This window comes from Lacerta agilis, chromosome Z (genome assembly GCF_009819535.1).
Source record: "Lacerta agilis isolate rLacAgi1 chromosome Z, rLacAgi1.pri, whole genome shotgun sequence".
Taxonomy (NCBI): Eukaryota; Metazoa; Chordata; class Lepidosauria; order Squamata; family Lacertidae; genus Lacerta; species Lacerta agilis.
The window spans coordinates 14,659,326-14,679,216 of NC_046331.1; the positions used below are offsets into that span (position 1 = coordinate 14,659,326).

Genomic DNA, 19,891 nt, shown 5'->3' on the forward strand with positions numbered 1-19,891 from the left:
TAAGGGAAATGGGGAGGATTTCCAATATTGATAGGACCTGTCCTACCCTTGAAGGAGAGTGAGGAAGACAGAACCAGATACTCCTTCCTTACACTGGAAGCGAAGTGGTCAGGTAACAATTGTGGGGCACAGGCAGGGGGAGTGATCATTCTAGACCCATACCAGTGTTACAAACCACCTACCTGCCCCAACACACACACACACACACACACTTCCCAAAAAGCAAATTTGTAGTGGATTGCAGTCATAACATCACAGGCTCAGAAATTTCTACTGTTAAGAAGCTGCTTCTCAAAATTCTTGCACTAATAAGGACAGGCCAGCAAGAAGCACACTCACAATTTCAGTTAAAATTTCAGATCAAAAGTAATGCAGGGATGCCTTTGGAAGCTGTTGAGCAGGGGATGGGGAGAACCTGGGGCTTTTCAATGTTGCAGGACTACAACTCCCATCACCCCTGACCACTAGGCCATGCTGGGAGCTGATGGGAGATATAGTCCAACAACATCTGGATGGGCACAGATCTCCCCATTCCTATTTATGGAGATGTGTTAAGAGTTTCACAAGTAACACAACAAGCTGTAGCCTGTTAAGGAAACAAGGAACTGTAGCTTCGTAAGGATTACATTACAGTTCCCAGGATTCTTTAAGGGGTGGGGGAGAAATGTACTTTAAATGTGTGTTGGGTGTGCTTTACATGTTCTGGCCACAGATATTGGAAGCCGGGCAGGCTGTGAGGAGAGTGGCCAGGAAGAGCATTCTCCATTCTGTTGCCCTCTAAATCTTTTGCATCACAACTCCCATCTGGGAGACTATGGCAGAGCACCATCACATTGGTGAATGTGTGATCCCTAGGGCCTAACACTACTTCCCTGCTGCATATGCAAATTGGCAACAGGGAGCCATTCTGCACCCTGATGTCAAGCAGCAAAATAGGCATGTGGGTTTTCTTTCCTTCCTTGTTCCAACATTCTAGCTATAGAGCCTGCTTCAAGTGATCATATTACTGCCCCTGTGTCTTCCGACTCCATTGCTGCAGGATGCTGTCTGCGGCTTCCAGAGTTGAGTCTTCCTAATGCACAAAACAAAAGTAAGTTTTAAATGCTTCCACCACCTGGTGTTTGGCACTGCCAAAAAAATTTATCTGACGCCTGCTGCCCCCCTCCACCTTGTACAATCAAAAATAGCTGTTCAACATCTGGAGGGCCACAGGTTTCCCAGCACCCTCATTTTTGCTAAAGCAGATCACAAGATACAAAGAAATGTATGTAAACTCAAGTGGCGTGAAAAATGTGGGAAATCATTCCAAATAATCTCATGGATAGCTCACCTTGGCAAAGCAAAAGCGAATGAGATGGTCAAAGTTCTTCTTCTGTGGTGAGCTAAAGAAGGCAGAGACGGGAATGGCAGCTAAGCCCTATGGAGGTGGAAGAATTGTGTATTGAAAGGTTTTCCAGTTACATGATAAAAGTATCTGCCTTAGGTTTTTTAAAAAAATAGAAAACGGACACCTATTTTTTGTAAAATTAGAAAACAATTCCTGACTGTTTTTATATGTTTGTAATTCACCTTGACACACAAGTGAAAGGGGATTCATAGTTTAAATACTGTTGCTCTTATTATTAACATTATAACTACGCTATCATGCGCTGCTCTGGTTTGCCAGAAGCGGCTTAGTCATGCTGACCACATGACCCGGAAGTTGTCTGCGGACAAACGCCAGCTCCCTTGGCCTATAGAGTGAGATGATCGCCGCAACCCCAGAGTCATCAGCGACTGGGCCTAATGGTCAGGGGTACCTTTACCTTTACCATTGTAAAGCACTTTGAGATTATTGTTATTTTACAATCAAGCAGCGTACAGATTTTATCAAATAAAAGAAATATAATAATTATTATTACGTACTCTCACTTGCTGGTTTCATGGCCTGAGCGTCCCCCCCCCCCCCTTGAAACGGGTGTCTGAAAATGTCTCTTGCTTGGATGGAGGATAGAGGGGTGTGTCCATATATAGAAACTTCACTGTACAAAAGCGAAACACTGCATTCATTGATCCATCCACCTTTGTCTCAAGCCCAGCCCACCACTGGAACATGGCCCCTGGAAGGCTGGTCAGAAGAGTAAGTGGCCCTCAGGCGGAAAAATTTTCTCCGCCCCTGGAGCTGTCAATAATGAGTTGGATGGAGTATTGGTCTAACTAATCCGAGGTGACTCTACGTTAGCAACCTTCTGAGTGCTTGAGGCAGAAAATCCAGTGTGGCTATCCCTTCCCCATGTCAAGAAGCAGCAGACTGGTAATATTGCCACCTTCAGTGTTTCCCCAAATCTGCCAACTAAGGTCTGGCTGGTCCCAAATGTTGGGTCACATACCTTGTTCTTGATCATCCACTTTGTAAAGCGATAGTCGTACGGCTCCTCAGAGTCTGGCTCATCAGGAAGTTCATCTTCTAAGAAGAGAGCATGGGCATTGATTAAGTGGCTAAGATTGCTAAGTGGCAGAGCACATGCTTTGCATGAAAAATGCTTGGCACTGGAGAGACCCATACACAGAAACCCTGGAGAGCTGCTGCTGGTCAACAATGCTGGGCTTTATGCACAAACTATCTTAGTATAAGACAGCTTTCTATATATCTCCATTGAAATCAGCCCTTTATTCTGAATCCTGAGGACTAGAACTTTATTTTTAAGGGAAGGACCATGGTTCATTGGTGGGGCACCTGCCTTGCACACAAAAGGTTCTAGGTTCAATCTCCAGGTCTCGGAAAGACCTTTGCCTGAAACCCCAGACAGTTGCTGTCAGTCACTCTAGACAGACAGTACTGAGCTAGGTGCACCAATGGATCTGAATTTGGACTGGGTCTCAAAACAAGCAACATTATGGCTGCAGACCCACCATACATTTACAGCACATGGCTTGACCCAGAGAATCCTGGGAACTGTAGCTTGTTAAGCATGCTGGGAATGCAGCTGGTGAACTACATTTCCCAGGATTATTTTTTTTAGGGGGAAATGTGTTTTAAATGTATGGTGTTCTCTCTTTAAATGTATGTTCTCTTAAAAAAAAAATAGTGTCCGCCATTAACTAGGTGAAGGGGGAGTGTCATGCTTACTGAATTCGGAGAGGTCGGCCACTACAAAATAGGAACCCTCTGGGATAATGGGCTTCATGCCAACAGCAAGCAAGCTCTGGACCAGGAAGTCTCGTTTTCGCTGCAGCTGTTGAGGTAGCTGGACAAAGTAGCTCTCGGGCTTCCCAAAGCACTCAAACTCTTTCTCTAGCCCACGGGCCACGGCTTCCTAGAGACGCATGAGTAACAACAGATGGACATCAACTGCAAATGCAATTATCAGGCAAGGTTAGCAGCCTCAAAGTTGTCACTAATTCCCCCCCCCCCAGGTTGATTATTCCAGTAAGTATATACATACCATGCTCAGTTCTTTGAGATGCCAAAAAGTATTAACGTGGGTCTTCTTCGGTTTTAGTCCTACTCCTAGTAGACCCACTGACAATAATGGGCATGATTAACTGGCCCAATAATTTAAATTGGCTTGCTCCAAGTAAAAGAATAGTTCCCAAAAGCCTGCTGGAAAAGAAACTTCACCTGCTAGTGGAAGGACAACAAGGAGGTAGCCAGTCTGGCCTCCCAAGGGAGGGAGATTCAAAGCCCAGAGATCAGCCACTAAGGAGGCCGTCTCCTGCATCCCCAATTAGAATTATTATTTAGTTATTTTTAGCTTAAGACTTGCTTTAATGGATTGCATGTAAACCACTCATAGGATCCATTTGGGCTGAACAGTGCAGTACAAATGTTCTAGATAAATAAAAATAGAAAAACTTGGGAGATTGTAGTCCAGCAGCATCTGGAGGGCAACACAAGTGGAAGGTCTGCCACACAAACGGTTTTGTCCAGCGCTGTTTTCTTACCTGAGCCGCTGTTGCACAATGATAAACCGAGTTTTGATGAACTGTCCTCAGGTGCTTCAAAAGGTGGTCGGGTCCAATTGTCCAGCCAACCTATGGCCACAGAAAAGGAAATGGAACTATTTTTCATATCTCTGGATAGCTGGTGTTCTTCATATGTCACTGAGAGTGTGGCAAAGTCTACTGTGGGCGGGGAAGGGCTTTGCAACCAGAGGGCCGCATTGCCACAGAGGCAACTTTCTGATGGACACCTGTCAGCAGTGGGAGGGACCAGAGGCAAAACTGGGCAGAGCAATAAAAGTAAATGCTACCTTTGTACACCTGGCGGTTTCTACCCACAAACACACCCTCTAGCCTCAATCTCTACACACCCTCTAGCTTCAATCCAAACAACCAAGAGGCATTAGAGTTCAAGGGCACATTAGGAACAAAGGAAGCTGCCTTATATTGAGCCAGACCATTAGGGTTCCTCCAGCTCAGTATTGTCTGCACTGACTGGCAGTGGCTCTCCGGGGTTTTAGGCAGGCTCCCAATGGCAGTGCTTCTCCCCCAGGCCTGATGTTCTCCTGGTCTACAGGATAGTCTCCTGGTCAACACAAAGATAGCTAGGCAGCTCTACTGTTTATGAACAATACAAAGCTATGCTATGGCCATGGTCCTAATATTTGATGAAATGCTGTGTGCTTTGAATTACCTGCCGGCTGATCCATTTTTCATGTGTAGATGAAGATTATTATTAAAATTGCTATGCTGCTCTTCATCCGAAGATCACAGGGCCTGGGACCTCTCACATGAAAAGTATGCACCCTACCATGGACCTATTCCTTTGCCTGCAAAGGATTAGGTAGGAATTTCAACTGGAAAACAGTCCTTAAGTCCGGTTCCTCCTACACCTGCCTCCTCACCTTCCATCCCGTTGCACTGAAGGTTTTTCCGGCACTTCCAATGGTCACGGTTCGTTCCCACATTCCTGGTAAACTGGCTGTCAGCAAGGAAAGAAAATTAAGCTGAAATCTACACTGTGGTGCATTAAAAACAAAGGAATTCAGAGCTGGGACATTTCTCCCATAAGGGAGAAGCACCCTGGGTATCTGCTCCTTTAAAAACACTGTACTTTGCAGAGTCTGGAAAGTCCAAGGCAAGATCTTGCAGGAGTCAGACCACTTTGGTCCCAAAAGGGACAGGAAGGTATAGGGACCCACAGATGCTTATACCAGCTCAGGTTCACAGACTAGAGGGAGGATCAGGTATGAAGCCAAGTGTCCAAAAAACGGATCTGCCTTACCCATCCGGATATGCTTGTTGCCATCGTAGACCAGCCACTCGTATACCTCATCACTGAAGCAGAGGACGTCATGTCTCACGCACAACTCTGCAATGAGCTCCATTTCCCTTCTACTGAACACCTGCACAAGAGGGAGAAGACTGGCAACTCTGGGCCCCTATGATATAGAACAGTGGCAGCTACTCCCACTGTTGGGATAAGGACCCTCCAAACACCCATGGGAAGGGTGGTCTGCTATGCTGAGGAAGGTGTTCCCAGGTGGCAGAGAGAAGTTAAGGAATTTGACATTGTTTAAGACAATAAATGCTGCTTCATCAGGAACTGGTGTCATTAATTCACTCTGTTCCTAAATGGAGACTTCAGATAATGTTGCTGTCTTCTAAGATTGGTTTATGAAGAGTTTTCTTTTTACAACGGAAGTTGGGAGAATCCTCAACTTTCCCCCCAATCTTGCAGAAGAGGAAAATCTGGCTGCAAAGGCATACAAGACTGAGGAAAGGTGGTGGTGGTGGGGATGGGTTCAGCTGAAGAAATTTATTGGTTTTCCAAAAAAGATAACAAACATATACAAACATACTACATACTAAAAGAAAAAAACAAAAAGGAAAGGAAAAAGAAAAAACTCATACACAATACAAAAAGAATACAAAAAACACCTATTTAACTATCTTAATCTTAATCTGATGGGTTCAGCTGAAGCAGAGGTTGATGTCTATGCGATGCCCTAAAGCTACAATGATTCTATGGCACATATTGAACTGCACATACATATTTCAAATGTACACCAAGTGGCCTGTGCGAAATTGCAGGGTTCTTAGTTACCTTCCCCAAAGGGTTGTTGGGAGAGTTCAGCACAATGGCTTTAGTTCGCTTGGTGAACTTTGCCGCCAGCTCGGCTGGATTCAGTTGCCAATCTCTGCTAGAGTTCAGCTTGCCACCTTCTGCAGCATTCTGGCGGAGGAGATGGAGAAAAAGAGAGAGTAGAGTCAAGCCACTGGACTTCTGCCAATGGGCAAATGCCCCAGAACTAGCTGTTTCATTTGATTCAGGTGAAGCTGTGGACGAGCTGACCCACCGTCTGGGATCAAGGCCAGTAAACTAAAGCTGCATTGGGACAGGACAGAGGCAGTGTTGAGACAAGACAAAAGTACTGTTGGCGAGTGACTCATCCAATCAGAGATGTGGAGCTCAGGTTGTTCTGGATGAAGTAGCACTGCTCGGAAAGAAGAGTTGGGCTCCAACCCCCACGACACCCACCCACACCCCAGTCAGTATGGCCAATGGTCAGGATTGATGGATGTTGTAGTCTAGTGAAATGTGAAGTGTCAGGGTAACTGTCTACAAAGGCCAACACAATCAGTCCACTTACTAATTGCAGAGGTATGAACACAGAAGTCCCACCAGCCATTTTCACCATGGGCTCATAGCAGTCAAAGTACGGCTCAATAATAATGACCTAAGAAAATGCAAAAGAGCTATCAAGCACATCGTTGGTTAGTTTTTATGTTATGTGGTCACAGGATTTCAGACCTCAATATATTATTTGATTTTGTGTGTGTGTGTGTGTGTGTGTGTGTGTGTGTGTGTGTACATACAACATTTTAACAAACTGCCAGACAAAAGGATCATTAGCAGCAATGATGCCACCCATCTGCCTGTCAGGAAGAGAAGAAGGAAGTAAAGAACATGAAACAAGGCTAGCTGATGGATCAGGCCAAAGGGGGCCCACCTAGTCTAGCATCCTGTTCTCACAGTGGCAAACCAGATGCCTTAACAAAAAGGCCACAAGCAGGACCAGGGTGCAACAGCAACACTCTCCCACATTGCAATTTCCAGCAAATGGTATTCAGAAGCATACTGCCTCCTGGCAGCAGAGGCAGGACATAGCTATCAGAGTCAGCAGTCATTGATAGCCATATGGATTTGGCCCATCCTCTTTCAAAACCATCCAATTTGGTGGACATCACTGCCTCCTGCAGGAGTGAATTCCATAGTTTAGCTACATGCTGTGTGAATAAGTCCTTCCTTTTCTCTGTACTCCCAAATCTTTCAACATTCAGCTTCATTGGGTGGTTCAGGGAGGCAGAGGCTAGAACCCCCACTTTGCAGTTTCATGAAGTCTGAGAAGCATTACCCTAGACATTAATATATCCCAAAGCAGACAGGCACTTTGTTACCTCGTCTCCATCATCCACCAGAGCCTGGAAGCAGCAGAAGAGGGCCTCATAGGCACCAACAGTCACCATCACGTTTTTCAGAGGGTCCAGGTCTCGTCCGAGCAACTTCCCAAAAAAGCGGGCCAAGATGGCTACTAAACGTGGGTGGCCCTGAGGAAACAGCAGAGGCTGAGAACACGGAATGGTAACCTGAAGCAAGCAGGCTAGTAGAAGTTTATTGCACATTTGTCCTGAACTTGATCAAAAACACAAGTGTTCTTTCTGCTTACTTGCTGCACTTAGACTGCAGCCCCGCCCCCCCAGAAATCCTCTTCTGCAGCCCCATCTGCACTATACATTTAAAGCATGATGATACAACTTTAAGCTGTCATGGCTTCTCCCAAAGCATCCTGAGAACTGCAGTTTCTGAAGAATGCTGAGAGTTGTTAGGAAGCCCCTATCCCCACACCTACAGAGCTACAATTTCCAGAGTGGTTTAACAACCAATCCCTCTTCCCGTGGGATAACTGTGCAGGGAACTATGTATAGGAGTGCTCTTGCATAGCAACACTTCAGACTTATGTAAGGTATGCATGCAGCCTGAGAGAGAAAGGGAGGAGACTCTCACATACAAATTCTCGGGTATATTGGTGCAGCAAGGTATTCTCTCCACCAACGGCCTCCACCAACGCTTCCCTGACGAAGTCCGGTGGGGGGAAATTAGGGAAGCCTTGGCCCAGGTTCACAGTCTTGTATGTGGCCGCCAACTTGACGAACTCCACCCTAAGGAGAGTGAAAGGCAAAAGAGCAAAGAAGAATAATTAAATCCCACAAGGCCAGCCTCCCACAATCTCAACCCCAGCTGGATTACAGATATTGTCTATTGCTGGGCTTCAGGGTGTGCAAAGAGGCAAGTCTCGGATGGGTGGATGGTTTGAATCCCATCATTCACTGACTCCCTAAAGCAAGCTGCCAGCTTAGGGCAGACAGAGATAGCAGAAGCAAGGGATGTAAGATAAAGGAATGTTGAAAGCCTGAATGATGGAGGCCTGGTTGCTAGGGGAACAGTGACAGAAGTGTGACATTTGAGACCTAAATGGCTTAGGCATTCTTGGGCCACCTCGATGTGATTATGGGGGTGAAGATACTAGTATGGAGTCATGCTTGTTTTACTTCTCATGACCTGTAACCTTCCTTGATATATGTAAAAGGATGTTTGCGTTTTAAGAACGTTTTAGATGTTTTATGACTCTGTGTGTAGTCTTTAAAAATCCCTTGTTCTAATTCTCCTCGTGGAAGACCTTCTTCTTAAGTGGCAGTTCAGCTAGAACAAACACATTAAGTTTGGCTCTGCACATTAAGCTTGCTGTAATTGTAATTCTTTTGGTTCCATGTTTTCTTAAAAAACCTGTTCCCTCTCATCTGGGTAATGAACAGGTGATGTAGAAGTAAATTCTTACCACACTCGGACTGTCTGGATCATGTTTTGGGGCTGAACTGATGCTCTGACTGAGCTTGGCGGGCTAAGACAACTCTGCTCCTTGAACTCTGCTCTCTTGAGTAAGCATTTTGACAAAAGGCTTTACCCTCCTTGGACAGAGGCCCAAGCACCTAACAGCAACCCTGGACCATAACCAGTACCCCTTCACCCAAGCAAAAAAGACGCTGTAGTTGGTTTGTCAGGGTGGGACTGTGGTTGAGTTGCAGTGTGCCTGCTTTGCATGCAAAAGGTCCCTGGCTCAATCCTCAATAGTACCTCCTGTTTAAAAGGATCAGGGAGTGGGTGAGGTGACTAGGCTAGATGTAAATATAAGGCCTATTTATCCTGAAAGGGCCCTGCAGATGTTCAGATTTTATTTTTGATTGGCCAGTTACCTTAATAATGCTCATTTTTTAGAATGGTAATTTATGTTTCAACGTTGCAAGCTGTCCTGATATTTTTATTGTCTGGCCATACAGAACTACATTTATTAGTAAAGAAAGAAAGAAAGAAATAGTCTGGCTTTGTATAGTCTGGCAGCTGGGCAAGTATGGACTGGGCAAGTATGGTGTATGGGGCCCACCCAAGGAGGAAATACCAGATATTCTTCTCTACGCCCTCCAGCCTCCGAGCCTGAACCATCCTGGACATATTTGCCTAGAGAAAGAAGGAAAGGGTGGGGGGAAAGAAGGAAGGGAAGAAGGCATGTTAGAAGTGCTGCCGATAATGGCTCTTTAATAACAAAGAACTGCAGAAGTTTCTCATCTTCTTTTGGACCTCTTACATGCCTGTAGTTGATATGGCTCCTATAGGTTCACTTATTTTAGTTTACAGCTGGTTTGTGGAACCTTTGACCCTTCAGATGTTGCTGGACTACAACTCCCAGCAGCCAGCATAGCCAATGGCCCGGGATAACAATGGGAATTGTAGTCCAGCAGCATCTGCAGGGCCAGAGCTTCCTAACACCTTGTTTAGTGGCATTTTAAGAGGGTCTTCTCTCATTTTTTCTATGGTGCTTTAAAATGTAGAATTCTTATTAGGGTTTTTTGTAATTTTTATAATGTTGCAAACTGCTCAGGGACTAGATTTTGATGCATGAAAAGTGGTAAATAAATTACTAATAAAAAAGGGAGCAACCTCAGCACAGCGGGCAGCAAATACCCCAACCTCCCCTGCTCTGTTCTGTCACCACCAACAAAAATCTTAAACTCCATCCATACAAAGCACAGTCACATTTTCCAGTTGGCTCCTTCTGGTTAAATGTCTTTTCCTATGGCAGGGCAGACTTTTTCAGGCCTAGGGCCACATCCCCTCCTTGGCGAACTTCTGGGGGCCACATGCCACAGGGTAGATAGGGCCAGTGCCCAAAACAGGAGCAGCAACAAAGGTGTGTTCCCTCTTTATACAGCAAGCAACACCTACTCACATTTCCCATCCTCCATCCAGACAAGGAGGAGATTGGAATGTCTGCAGAGGGTGACTAAGATGATCAACGGTCTGGAAATCAAACCTTATGAAAAACAGTTGAGGGAATTGGGCATGTTTAGCCTGGTAAAGGTAAAAGGTAAATGTAATGCCTGGTAAGATATGACAGCCATCTTCAAATATCTAAAGGGCTGTCACACGGAATATAGAGCAAATTTGTTTTCTGCTGTGCTGGAGGGAAGGACCCAAAACAATGAAATTAAGTTACAAGAAAGGAGATTCCAACTAAACCTTAGGAAGAACCAGGCCCGTCTTAGAGGGATCGGCCGCCCTGGCGCAACGATCCCTCGGCGCCCCCAGCCTGCCGCCTCTCCGCCCGCCGAGCGGGGGATGAGAGGCGTGGCGTTGGAGCGGGCGCCCGCGCTCCGGCGGGCGGAGGATGAGGGGGGGCGGGCGGGCGGGCTGCAAGCCGGCCGCCCTCGCTTCCCAGAGCCCCAGCTGGAGTGCTGGAAGGTCACGCAAAGCCCCGCGCCGCTTCAGCGCTCCAGCTGGGGCTCCGGGAGGCGAGGGCGGGCGGCTTACAGCCCGCCCGCCCGCCGGCGCACGAGTGCCCGCCTGCCCATGGGGGCGGGGGCTGGTTGGGGAGGGGGAGCCCGGTATGCCGGCGGGCTCACGGGGGCGCCCCTGGGGTGCCCTGCGCCCTGGCGCGCCGCGCCACCGGCCTCTATGGATGAGACGGCTCTGGGAAGAACTATCTAATGATTGACAATGAACAGGCTACCTTGGGATATGGTGGATTCTCTTTTATTGGAGGTTTTTAAACAGATGGCCACTGTTAGGAATTCTTTAGCTGGGATTTCTGCATTGCAGGGAGGCAGGACTAGATTGTGCTTATGGTCCCTTCAAACTTTAAGACTCTACAACTTTAAGAATTGTTCCAAGGAGACCAAAACACTCAAGCAGGGCCAGTGAGGGGTGTGGCCTGGGGAGAGTTCCAAGGGTTTGGTAGAGAAGCCTGGGAGTCCACATTTGGCTCCTGACACTCCTGGTCTTCCTACCTTAGAGTGATACCAGCAGAATCCAATACGATTATTCCTTCCCAGTAGGTAATGAATCAAAGACAGAGCGATGCTTCTAACCATTCCACTACAACACTGGTTTGCAGTGCCATCTGCATGCACCTGTGTTATTTCTTACACAGAGAGAGGAATGGGGGAGAGGAAAAGAAATGAGAGATCAATTGCATTCAGACATAAACCCAAAGCTGCTCCTGGATCTTGGGAACTGTCATGCAAAATGTGGTTAGGATATCTTAGGTTCAAAAAATGAACAACTTTGCAAAATAGATAGCTGATGTATGAGCGTACGTGGGGTGTGGGTGGGACAAATTGTAAAAAGTGAGGTCAGAAGGAAACGAAATTTAGAAAAGTACAGAGAGTCATAATTATCTACTTGCAAGTGCCAAGGCGTCTGTGTCATCAAACATTGTTTTATAAATTACCACTGTTAAGCACTTAATTATCACTTTGTTTTTATATACCTTTTAACTGTTGATTGTTTATTTATTGCATGTTTGTTTGCTTGCTTGCTTGCATTTATAGCCAACCCTTTTCTCTCCAAGAAGCTCAAGAGGGTGTACATTGTTCTCTTCCCCTCACAAGAACCCTGAAAGGAAGATTAGGCTGAGAGGCAGCATGCCTTATGGCCGAGCAGGGGGATTCGAACCCTGGTCTCTCACAGGTCCTAGTCAGGAACTCTTAACAGCTATACCACCACTGGTTCTGTCTTTACCATTAAAATATTTCAGGCTGTTTTATGAGAGGCATTTACACACACAAGATACACACAAAATCAGTGGTTAAGATCTGTGCAATTTTGAAAGGTTCAGTCCTTGATCTTGCTTCAAAATGCCACCCAACTGTACCCAAACATAGATGAGAATGTGGTCTTCAGTCACAGGAGCCATTGTGCAAAATCTGGTGGTGGTATTTTAGCAAACAGACAACTTTCCGAAATATATAGTAAAAAGCAACATATACATGTTCCATATAAAATCCGTAACTCCCAGGAACTTGAAATATGACAGCAGAGCATATGGGTTCAGCTACCTACATTTATTTGTACTAAAGTTAAAAACAATAAGATATAGCTGTACATGTGTTTTGGTGGAAAGTACTAAGGACCCAAGTCATATATGTGTATATCTATATGTATCCATATTAACTTTGTATTCCCATAAGAGAAAATCAGGTTAGAAATAAATTAAGATGGTTATGAAATGGGAGGGAGGGGGTTATTGGTTTGCTTTTGTTCTTGTTTTTATTACTTAATCTTGTATTTTTCTTGTATTATTCTTAATCTTGTATTTTTATAACAAAATAAAAAATTAAAAATTCCTTCCAGTAGCACCTTAGAGACCAACTAAGTTTGTTCTTGGTATGAGCTTTTGTGTGCATGCACACAAAAGCTCATACCAAGAACAAATTTAAGTTGGTCTCTAAGGTGCTACTGGAAGGAATTTTTTTATTTTTTATTTTGTTTTGACTATGGCAGACCAACACAGCTACCTTCCTGTAACTTGTATTTTTATGTTTAATCTGCCCTGAGATTTACTCATGGGGGATGGTATATAAATTTAATTAATAATAACAACAACAAAACTTTATTTCATAAAATTCATATACTGCTTGATTTTAAGAAAAAACCTAAATGTGGTTAGAACCTCAAAGGACATACTTAAGAATACATTGCTCAGTAACAAGGGTGCCTCTGAGCACATGTAAGCCAGACACTAAAACAACTTGGGAATTCAGAGAATATGGCTTTCAAGCTCTGAAAACTTTAACTTTTACAACACAATCTTATGCACAGCTGTGAGTAACTAATGGGACTTACTTCTGAGTGGACATGCAAACACGTGCGTTGCAAGGATTGGCTAGGGTGTTGGTGGAACTGGTCACCCCTTGCAAGAAATTATTAACATGACCTTCCATGGGATATCAGTTAGTTATTTCCTGCTTAGGAACTGAGGAAGATCGCATGCAACCTCCTTACTGTGGTCAACAACCAATTAACCCCTGTGTTGCAAACTCTTAGACTGTAACAATGAAAGGCGCTTCCAAAACTGCATTCCGGATACGGGAACGATGTTCCCATATCCGTATACCCACCGGACGGGTGGTGGAGCCGATGTAAAATTCAGTTGCATGGGCATCAAATTAAATATACCACTTCTTTAGTTTGGCACGTACTAAAATGATTGATGGTAAATCTAAAATTGGTCTTTTCATTATAGATAACCTTCGTTTGTAAGGCTAAAGGGCAGGCAGAACATCTGCCACATCTGAAATGTCCCGTGGGTCCAGTAGGTACAGAGGTGCAGCGGCGTCATGAGGGGGGCAGGGGGGCGGTCCGCCCCGGGTTCCAGGGGAGTGGGGTGCTACTTGGGCTGGCCCCGCCCCACCGGCAGGCCCCAAGCTATGGGGCTGCCACACGTGATTGGCGGCTCATGGACTACCCCGCTCCTGCTGCTTTTCATGCAGCGGCTCGTGGGGCTGCCTCGTCCGTAAAGCAGCATGGACGGGGCAACCCCACGAGCCGCCGCCCATTCAGCAGCTCGCTCGGTCGCCCCAGGAGCAGTGCCAGCCCGATGCACTGACTGCGCATGTCTGGATTTACAGGCATGCGCAGCCAGTTCTGACGTGCGTCGTGACGTCAGGACGCCCCGCCCCCCAGGGGGTGCCTCCGTGCTGCCGCCCTGGGTGGCAGAGAGGCTTCCTACGCCCCTGCAGAGGTGCGAGGGACAATACTGGAAGGGTTAACATCAGTATGTACTAATAGATCCTTGAAAGATTTAGTACGCTTGAGGCCTATTAATGGAAATTCCGAACACCCAGGAATGTTCCAAAGAACATGCCAGTGCTTTTGCCACCACTGCACGTGCATCTACGTGCATCCTGAGACTGATCATTGTATCGCCAGACGTACATTAATCATAGCGGTTGCTTAAAAGACTCATACGACATATTACTTTCAGAGACTTTTATGTTAGGAACCATATTTACAAAAGTATGTGGTCCTGTATTATGGGTTGTTTGTTATGTTTAATGAATTAGTGCCTTGATCTTTCATTGTTACCTCCTTACTGTGGGCAGATCAACAATAAAGAAGAGCACCAGCAGATTTGTCACAAGCAAGTCAGCTTGGACAAGGGATTTAGTTGCTGCTGTGATCTGCATACTCTCACTGGACGTAGATAGCCTTGAGCCAGCAAGGTGTAGTGATTAGTACTGCACAAGGGTCAGGGAGCACATTGGTTCAAAAACCTCCAGTCATGAAATTCACTGTGTGACCTAGACCCAATCACTAACTTCAGGTCTAACCTGACTCACAGAGTTGCTGTGAGAATAAAATGGGAAGAGATTAAACCATAAGCACTGTATTGAGCTCCTTGGAGGAAAAGTGGGATATTAATGTAATACACAAAATAAATGCTGCATTTTGAATTTGAAGGATGTCACAGAAGCTTCTCTACAAAAGGAAGAGATGCCGCCCATCCCTGTCTTGAAGAAGGAGAAATAAAAGCACATTTCCTAAGAACCATATGCTTCCTGGCAGGATCAGAGCAGCTTTCAGAACCAAGCTGAGTTTTCTCATTTCCTAGCTGCCAAATGGATTATTAGGTGTAAACAGATAATCTCAGAGGAACACAGGATGACAAAACAAAGCATATGGGGTTTAATCAAGAATTTAATAAACCCATGCAAAACAAAGAGCCAGAACTGTTAACAACAACATGACCACAATATTTTTTTAAAGAAAAGGTTCCAGAGGAGTTCAAAAGCTGTCACAAAGACACTTTGTGTCTTATTTCTAGATAAACATATAAATACTTAATAATAAAGCAAGTCTTTAAATGGAGGAAAGACAGAACTGCTTACTGTAAAGTTTTCTGGTCTTTTCCAAGTCACAAAATTCACCATGCTTGGCACCTTTCAATCTCCCTGTGGTTGATTTAGTTTTTTTTTTTTGCTTGTTTGTTTGTTTGTTTTGAACAAATGAAATATTTCTGGAAGGAGATATGACACGGCTTCCAGCCAATCACAAAAAGCACAGGGAGGATTTTAAATAAAGGAAAGGGGATCTTGTGGCACCCCAGCTAGGGGTGACAGCCTTTTTTCTTTCTTTCTTTCTTTTTTGCCTGGGGTCCTCAACCGTGTTTGCAGCAATGCCATGCCTGGGGGAGGGGGGGAATTGTCACCTGATTGTTCAGCTTCTATTAAAGGTACAACTGTACCCCAAGGCTGTGTTTAAAGCACTATACTGTATTTTTAAAGAATGACCCTCCCAAAAGAAATCCTGGGAGCTGTGGTTTGTTAAGGGTGACTGAAATCTTAGCTCTATGTAGGGTACTACAGTTCCCAGGCTTCTTTAGGGAGGGGGAAATGTGCTTTAAATTTATGGCGTGTAGGCAACTATTCTTGCCCCATTCCTTACCTTCTTCTGGCTAGCTGGCAACCTTAATTCCGATGTCCCTTTGGACCAAGCTGGTGATGGCAGAAAGGAGGCAGGTGGTTCCGTTTAAAGAACTTTGCTCCTCAATCTAGATAAGTAATAAGTAACCTTAAGGAGAAAAAAGGAAATGAAACAAAGCTGTAGAAGGTGTGAATTTGCATGTGCTTGACAAGCCCTCTGCTGGGTGGAGAGAGAATTAACAATGCATACATTCCCCCACCCCTAAAGAATCCTGGGAATTGTAGTTTGTTAAGGGCAGGCATAGGCAAACTCGGCCCTCCAGATGTTTTGGGACTACAACTCCCATGATCCCTAGCTAACAGGATCAGTGGTGAGGGATGATGGGAACATCTGGGGGGGGCGAGTTTGCCTATGCCTGGTTAAGGGTGCTGGGAAGGGCAGCTCTGGTGGGTAAATTCCAGGATTATTTGGGGAGGAGTGTTCTTCTAACTCTGATCCACACAAAACATTTAAAGCATATTCAGCACACATTTTTTTTAAAAAAAACAAACCAAAAGAAACCTGGGAATTTCAGTTTCCCCTCACAGTGCTACTATTCCCATCCTTCGGTAGGCAAGGGGTTTAAATGTATAGTGTGGATCTGCCTTAATTAAATGTACATTGTGTATGTAGCTTTCATTTGAGTGACACCCCCCCCCTTCAAAAACGAGGATAAGAACATAAGCGTCTGCTAGGTCAGACCAGCAGCTCATCTAATAAAGCATCCTGTTCTCAAGAAGCAGCACTCTTCTTATGTTCTGATACCTTTTAGATTACAAGGCTGCCAATGGCCACCAACCACAGTGGCTAAGCTCTCCCTCCACAGTTGGAGGCAGTAATGCTTCCCGAATTTCAGATGCAGGAAACTGCAGAAGGGGACAGTGCTTTCGTAGTTGGGTCCTGCTTATGGGTTTTCCCTTCAGGGTATCTGGTTAGGCACTCTGATGACAGCATGCTGGACTAGATGGACCACTGGCCTCATCCAGTAGGTGGTTCTTATGTTCTTAAGCGAGTGCTATTTGGGGACTAGGGAGTCCTTGCATTAACGTCTGACTTAAACCTCAAGAGGCCTGCTTTGCTCTCTGTGCTATGACACCAGGAGTTCCCACTGGAACCTAACCAGAAAGCAAGATCTGTTGGGAGTGTTCATGTTGCAAAACACAGCCCAATTTTATTCTTATAGGAAATGACACCAGTTTCCAGCAAATCACATTCAAAGCAAACCAACCCAGGAGGCACACTGGAACCCTCAAAACCTTTCACCCCTCTGAGATTGGGGTGTATTCCCCCCCCCAAAAAAAACAATATTTACATGAACAAATGGAGCATACATCCTTGTTCGGAGACTCTAATGACATGGAGGGCAGATCTGCACCATACATTTAAAGCACATGGCTACCCGCAAGTAATCCTAGGAACTGTAGTTTTCTTCTTACATAGCTACAAGCCCCAGCACAAAACTACAGGTCCTAGGATTCTTTAGAGAGAAGTTGTGTGCTTGAAATGGCCATAAGAAGGGCTATAAAAATCAATGTGATTTACTGCCAAGTAAACATACTCAGGAATGCAACATTGGTGAAATCTCTCAAAATCATCCCTTATATTTTAATATGGAAATATATTTTTAAAGACACAGTATTTGCAAAATGGAAAGAAAAGAAAAGAACACACCACCATAAACACTGTGGTCGCTTTCCTGCTCTAATGAAATTGGAATGAATGCCTTTCAATTCTCCTTTATCAATATTTCAGGAATTTACTATGCAATCAACATTTTTGTGATGATCCAGCCGAATAAAAATGTTGGTGAGTGAATCATCCAAGTGCATCAGAAAACCCACTTTTTATTGATGCTTACACAACAATTAACATTGGAATCTGATACAATCACAGGCTTGAAAGAAGGCTGCTATCTAGCGGGCAATAAAAGGAACATTTATCTGACCAAATGCTTTGACATTGGGAAACCAAAGTCACAGAGATGCTTTGGGTTGTTAGCAAAGCACTTTTCTGTTTGTGGAGGCAAATTATGGAAGGGTAGTCTGGTTTGTTTGCTTTAAAAAATAAATTAGTGAGTTGCCCGGAACAGGCAGTAGTTGCAGCTATCATTACTGTTTGGAAGAGTGTGGAAGAGTGCTTAGAGCAGGGGTTGTCAACCAGGTCCCTGCCACCCACTAGTGGGCATTTCAGGATTCTAGGTGAGTGGAAGGGGGTTCTATGGCACAAGCTGAATCCTCCTTCCATCTGGTGGGTGGTAAGGAAATTTTACCATCAAGAAAGATGCATTAGTAGGTGGTAGGTATAAAAAGGTTGACTACCCCTGGCTTAGAGCATAAAATTAGGATCAGATAGACTCTGGTTAAAATGCATGAAGCTCAATGCGTAATGGTCATCATCTCTGTGGCCTGGGGAAGAGTCCTGAGGGCCAAAAAGAGAAGCAGTTGGCCCCCTGAGGACTGATGTTCCCTTCCCTTCTGCAGCTTGCAAATACATATTAAAATGCTAACAAATTTTCGCCAGGCCCTTTAAAAAAATGATGATGCAGATTGATGCAGGAATGTGGAAAATTGAACTTGCGAAGCCTAGATAAACTGAAATTGACATATTTGCCCTTCTCTAGATGCTGGAGGAAATAATGGGAGGTAAAGTGACTCCTGTTTACACACATTGCCCATCTGTCTGTCTGTTGCTCTGCAGGTGAAGAGGTGATTGATCACCTGCCATGCCAGTGTGGAGTGCAGTCAGTGTGTCCGTAGGACCTGGGAAGCCCAGGTTCAAATCTCCCACTCAGCCATTGTTATAGGGGTAGGCTTTTACAGCCCAGCTCTCCATCAAGGTATTCAGTGTCCCCCAAGTCTGTTATCAGTCACAGGAAAATGAGTGGAACCAGTAGAAGGAAAGCAAGGAAGATATTTATTTTTCTGTTGCATCAGAATTTCCCCTCCCACCACCTTGCAAGGAGGTGAGGACCCAGAACAAAAGTGTATATAAAAGCTTTTAAAGACTTAATAAATTTCCCAACCCCTTAGCCAAAGAACACTCAAAAACATCCTACAGATTGAGAGTGTGGCTTATCTCGTTTGTCAAGATAGCTGAAAATCCTTTCTGATTGCATTATCCTACTAGCTTCTGAAACCATTGTCACAGACCTCCCCTATTCATACACAAAATGTGCTCTTTGGTCTGGATTTGAAGGATTTGTAATTGAAAAGAACAATTGGGAAAGGTTTTGCTAAGATACTTCCTGCTGCAAAGAAATAATGGGGGTCGGTAAGAGTCAAGAAGACTTCAGGATGGCCCTCTTATACTATTGCAGACACGTGGTTTATGTACTCATGTATATGTGTTTATCTTGTGCACTTATGAACATTCATTTTATTTACAACACCTTAGAATTCTTATAACACCAGGAAGCTCACCTTTCTCTCAGCCTAATCTACCTCACTAGGTTGTTGTAATGGATTTTTAAAAATTGGGAGTAGGGTGGGGAGAGAAGAATAGATGCCGCCTTGAACCCTTGGCGGAGGTGGGGAGGAAAAGGTGGGATAGATATGTAACAAATAAATAGCAAACATGCAATGCTAGTCCTATTCAGAGTAGGGCCATTGAAATGGATGAGCATGGTTGATTTAGCTCCATTAATCTCAGCAGGTCTACTGTGAGAATTTATTTGGACGCAACCCAATAGGTTGCTTTTTATATATAATATTGTATAGGTTTATAAATCTGCTATAAAATATCACATTAGTACCCGTTGCCATCAGGATATGGGGATTAATAGCCTACTGCCGTTTTTACATAATGAGTTGGAGATTTCTCTCCCTTTAAATACGGATATACAACTGATATACATGTTAATTATATATATTTTAAAAAAGAAAGAAAGAAAAACGTACGTGCGGAGAGCGACCTTCCCTTACCAAGATGGCCGCTTTGCGCTCCTTTCCCCCTCCATACTCAATATCTTTTGCCCTTTCCATTCGCTTCTTTTCCCCACTCGCTCCGCGGGGAATACCTTGCCCTTCCCAAGATGGCTCCTCTCGAGATGGCGCCGCCTAGTGGAACAGAGGAGCAGAGTCGCGGCTGCTGCTTACTTCCGGTTCTGCTGCC

At 44.8% G+C, this 19,891-nt stretch overlaps 1 protein-coding gene across 5 annotated transcripts; it reads right to left on the reverse strand.

Moving 5' to 3' along the window:
* Positions 1-701: 701 nt before the first annotated feature.
* On the reverse strand, positions 702-19,760 carry KYAT1 (kynurenine aminotransferase 1). Of its 5 annotated transcripts, none has more exons than XM_033137835.1 (15): positions 19,678-19,730; positions 15,764-15,889; positions 11,326-11,459; positions 9,441-9,499; positions 7,995-8,145; positions 7,384-7,533; positions 6,576-6,662; positions 6,029-6,157; positions 5,207-5,327; positions 4,827-4,903; positions 3,925-4,014; positions 3,110-3,296; positions 2,370-2,443; positions 1,331-1,382; positions 702-1,072 (listed from the first exon to the last, which is right to left on the reverse strand). In XM_033137835.1, exons 3-14 carry the CDS (start codon positions 11,407-11,409, stop codon positions 1,359-1,361), a joined length of 1,233 nt encoding a protein of 410 aa, XP_032993726.1. In that variant the 5' UTR covers positions 11,410-11,459; positions 15,764-15,889; positions 19,678-19,730; the 3' UTR covers positions 702-1,072; positions 1,331-1,358. The 5 variants fall into 5 exon arrangements, with proteins under 5 accessions (XP_032993726.1, XP_032993725.1, XP_032993724.1 ...); XM_033137834.1 differs by having other exon boundaries at positions 2,370-2,446; XM_033137833.1 differs by having other exon boundaries at positions 704-1,072; positions 1,331-1,417.
* Positions 19,761-19,891: the final 131 nt, after the last annotated feature.

Bases quoted from the DNA above. Each gene is read 5' to 3' on its own strand.
- KYAT1 (XM_033137832.1), bottom strand. From the start codon at position 11,409: ATGGTTAGAAGCATCGCTCTGTCTTTGATTCATTACCTACTGGGAAGG. The intron at 6,663-7,383 runs GTAACAAAGTGC...GCATTTTCTTAG, and splicing joins TGGTGGATGATGGAGACGAG to GTCATTATTATTGAGCCGTA. The intron at 6,158-6,575 runs GTAAGTGGACTG...CTCCTCCGCCAG, and splicing joins TGTTCATACCTCTGCAATTA to AATGCTGCAGAAGGTGGCAA.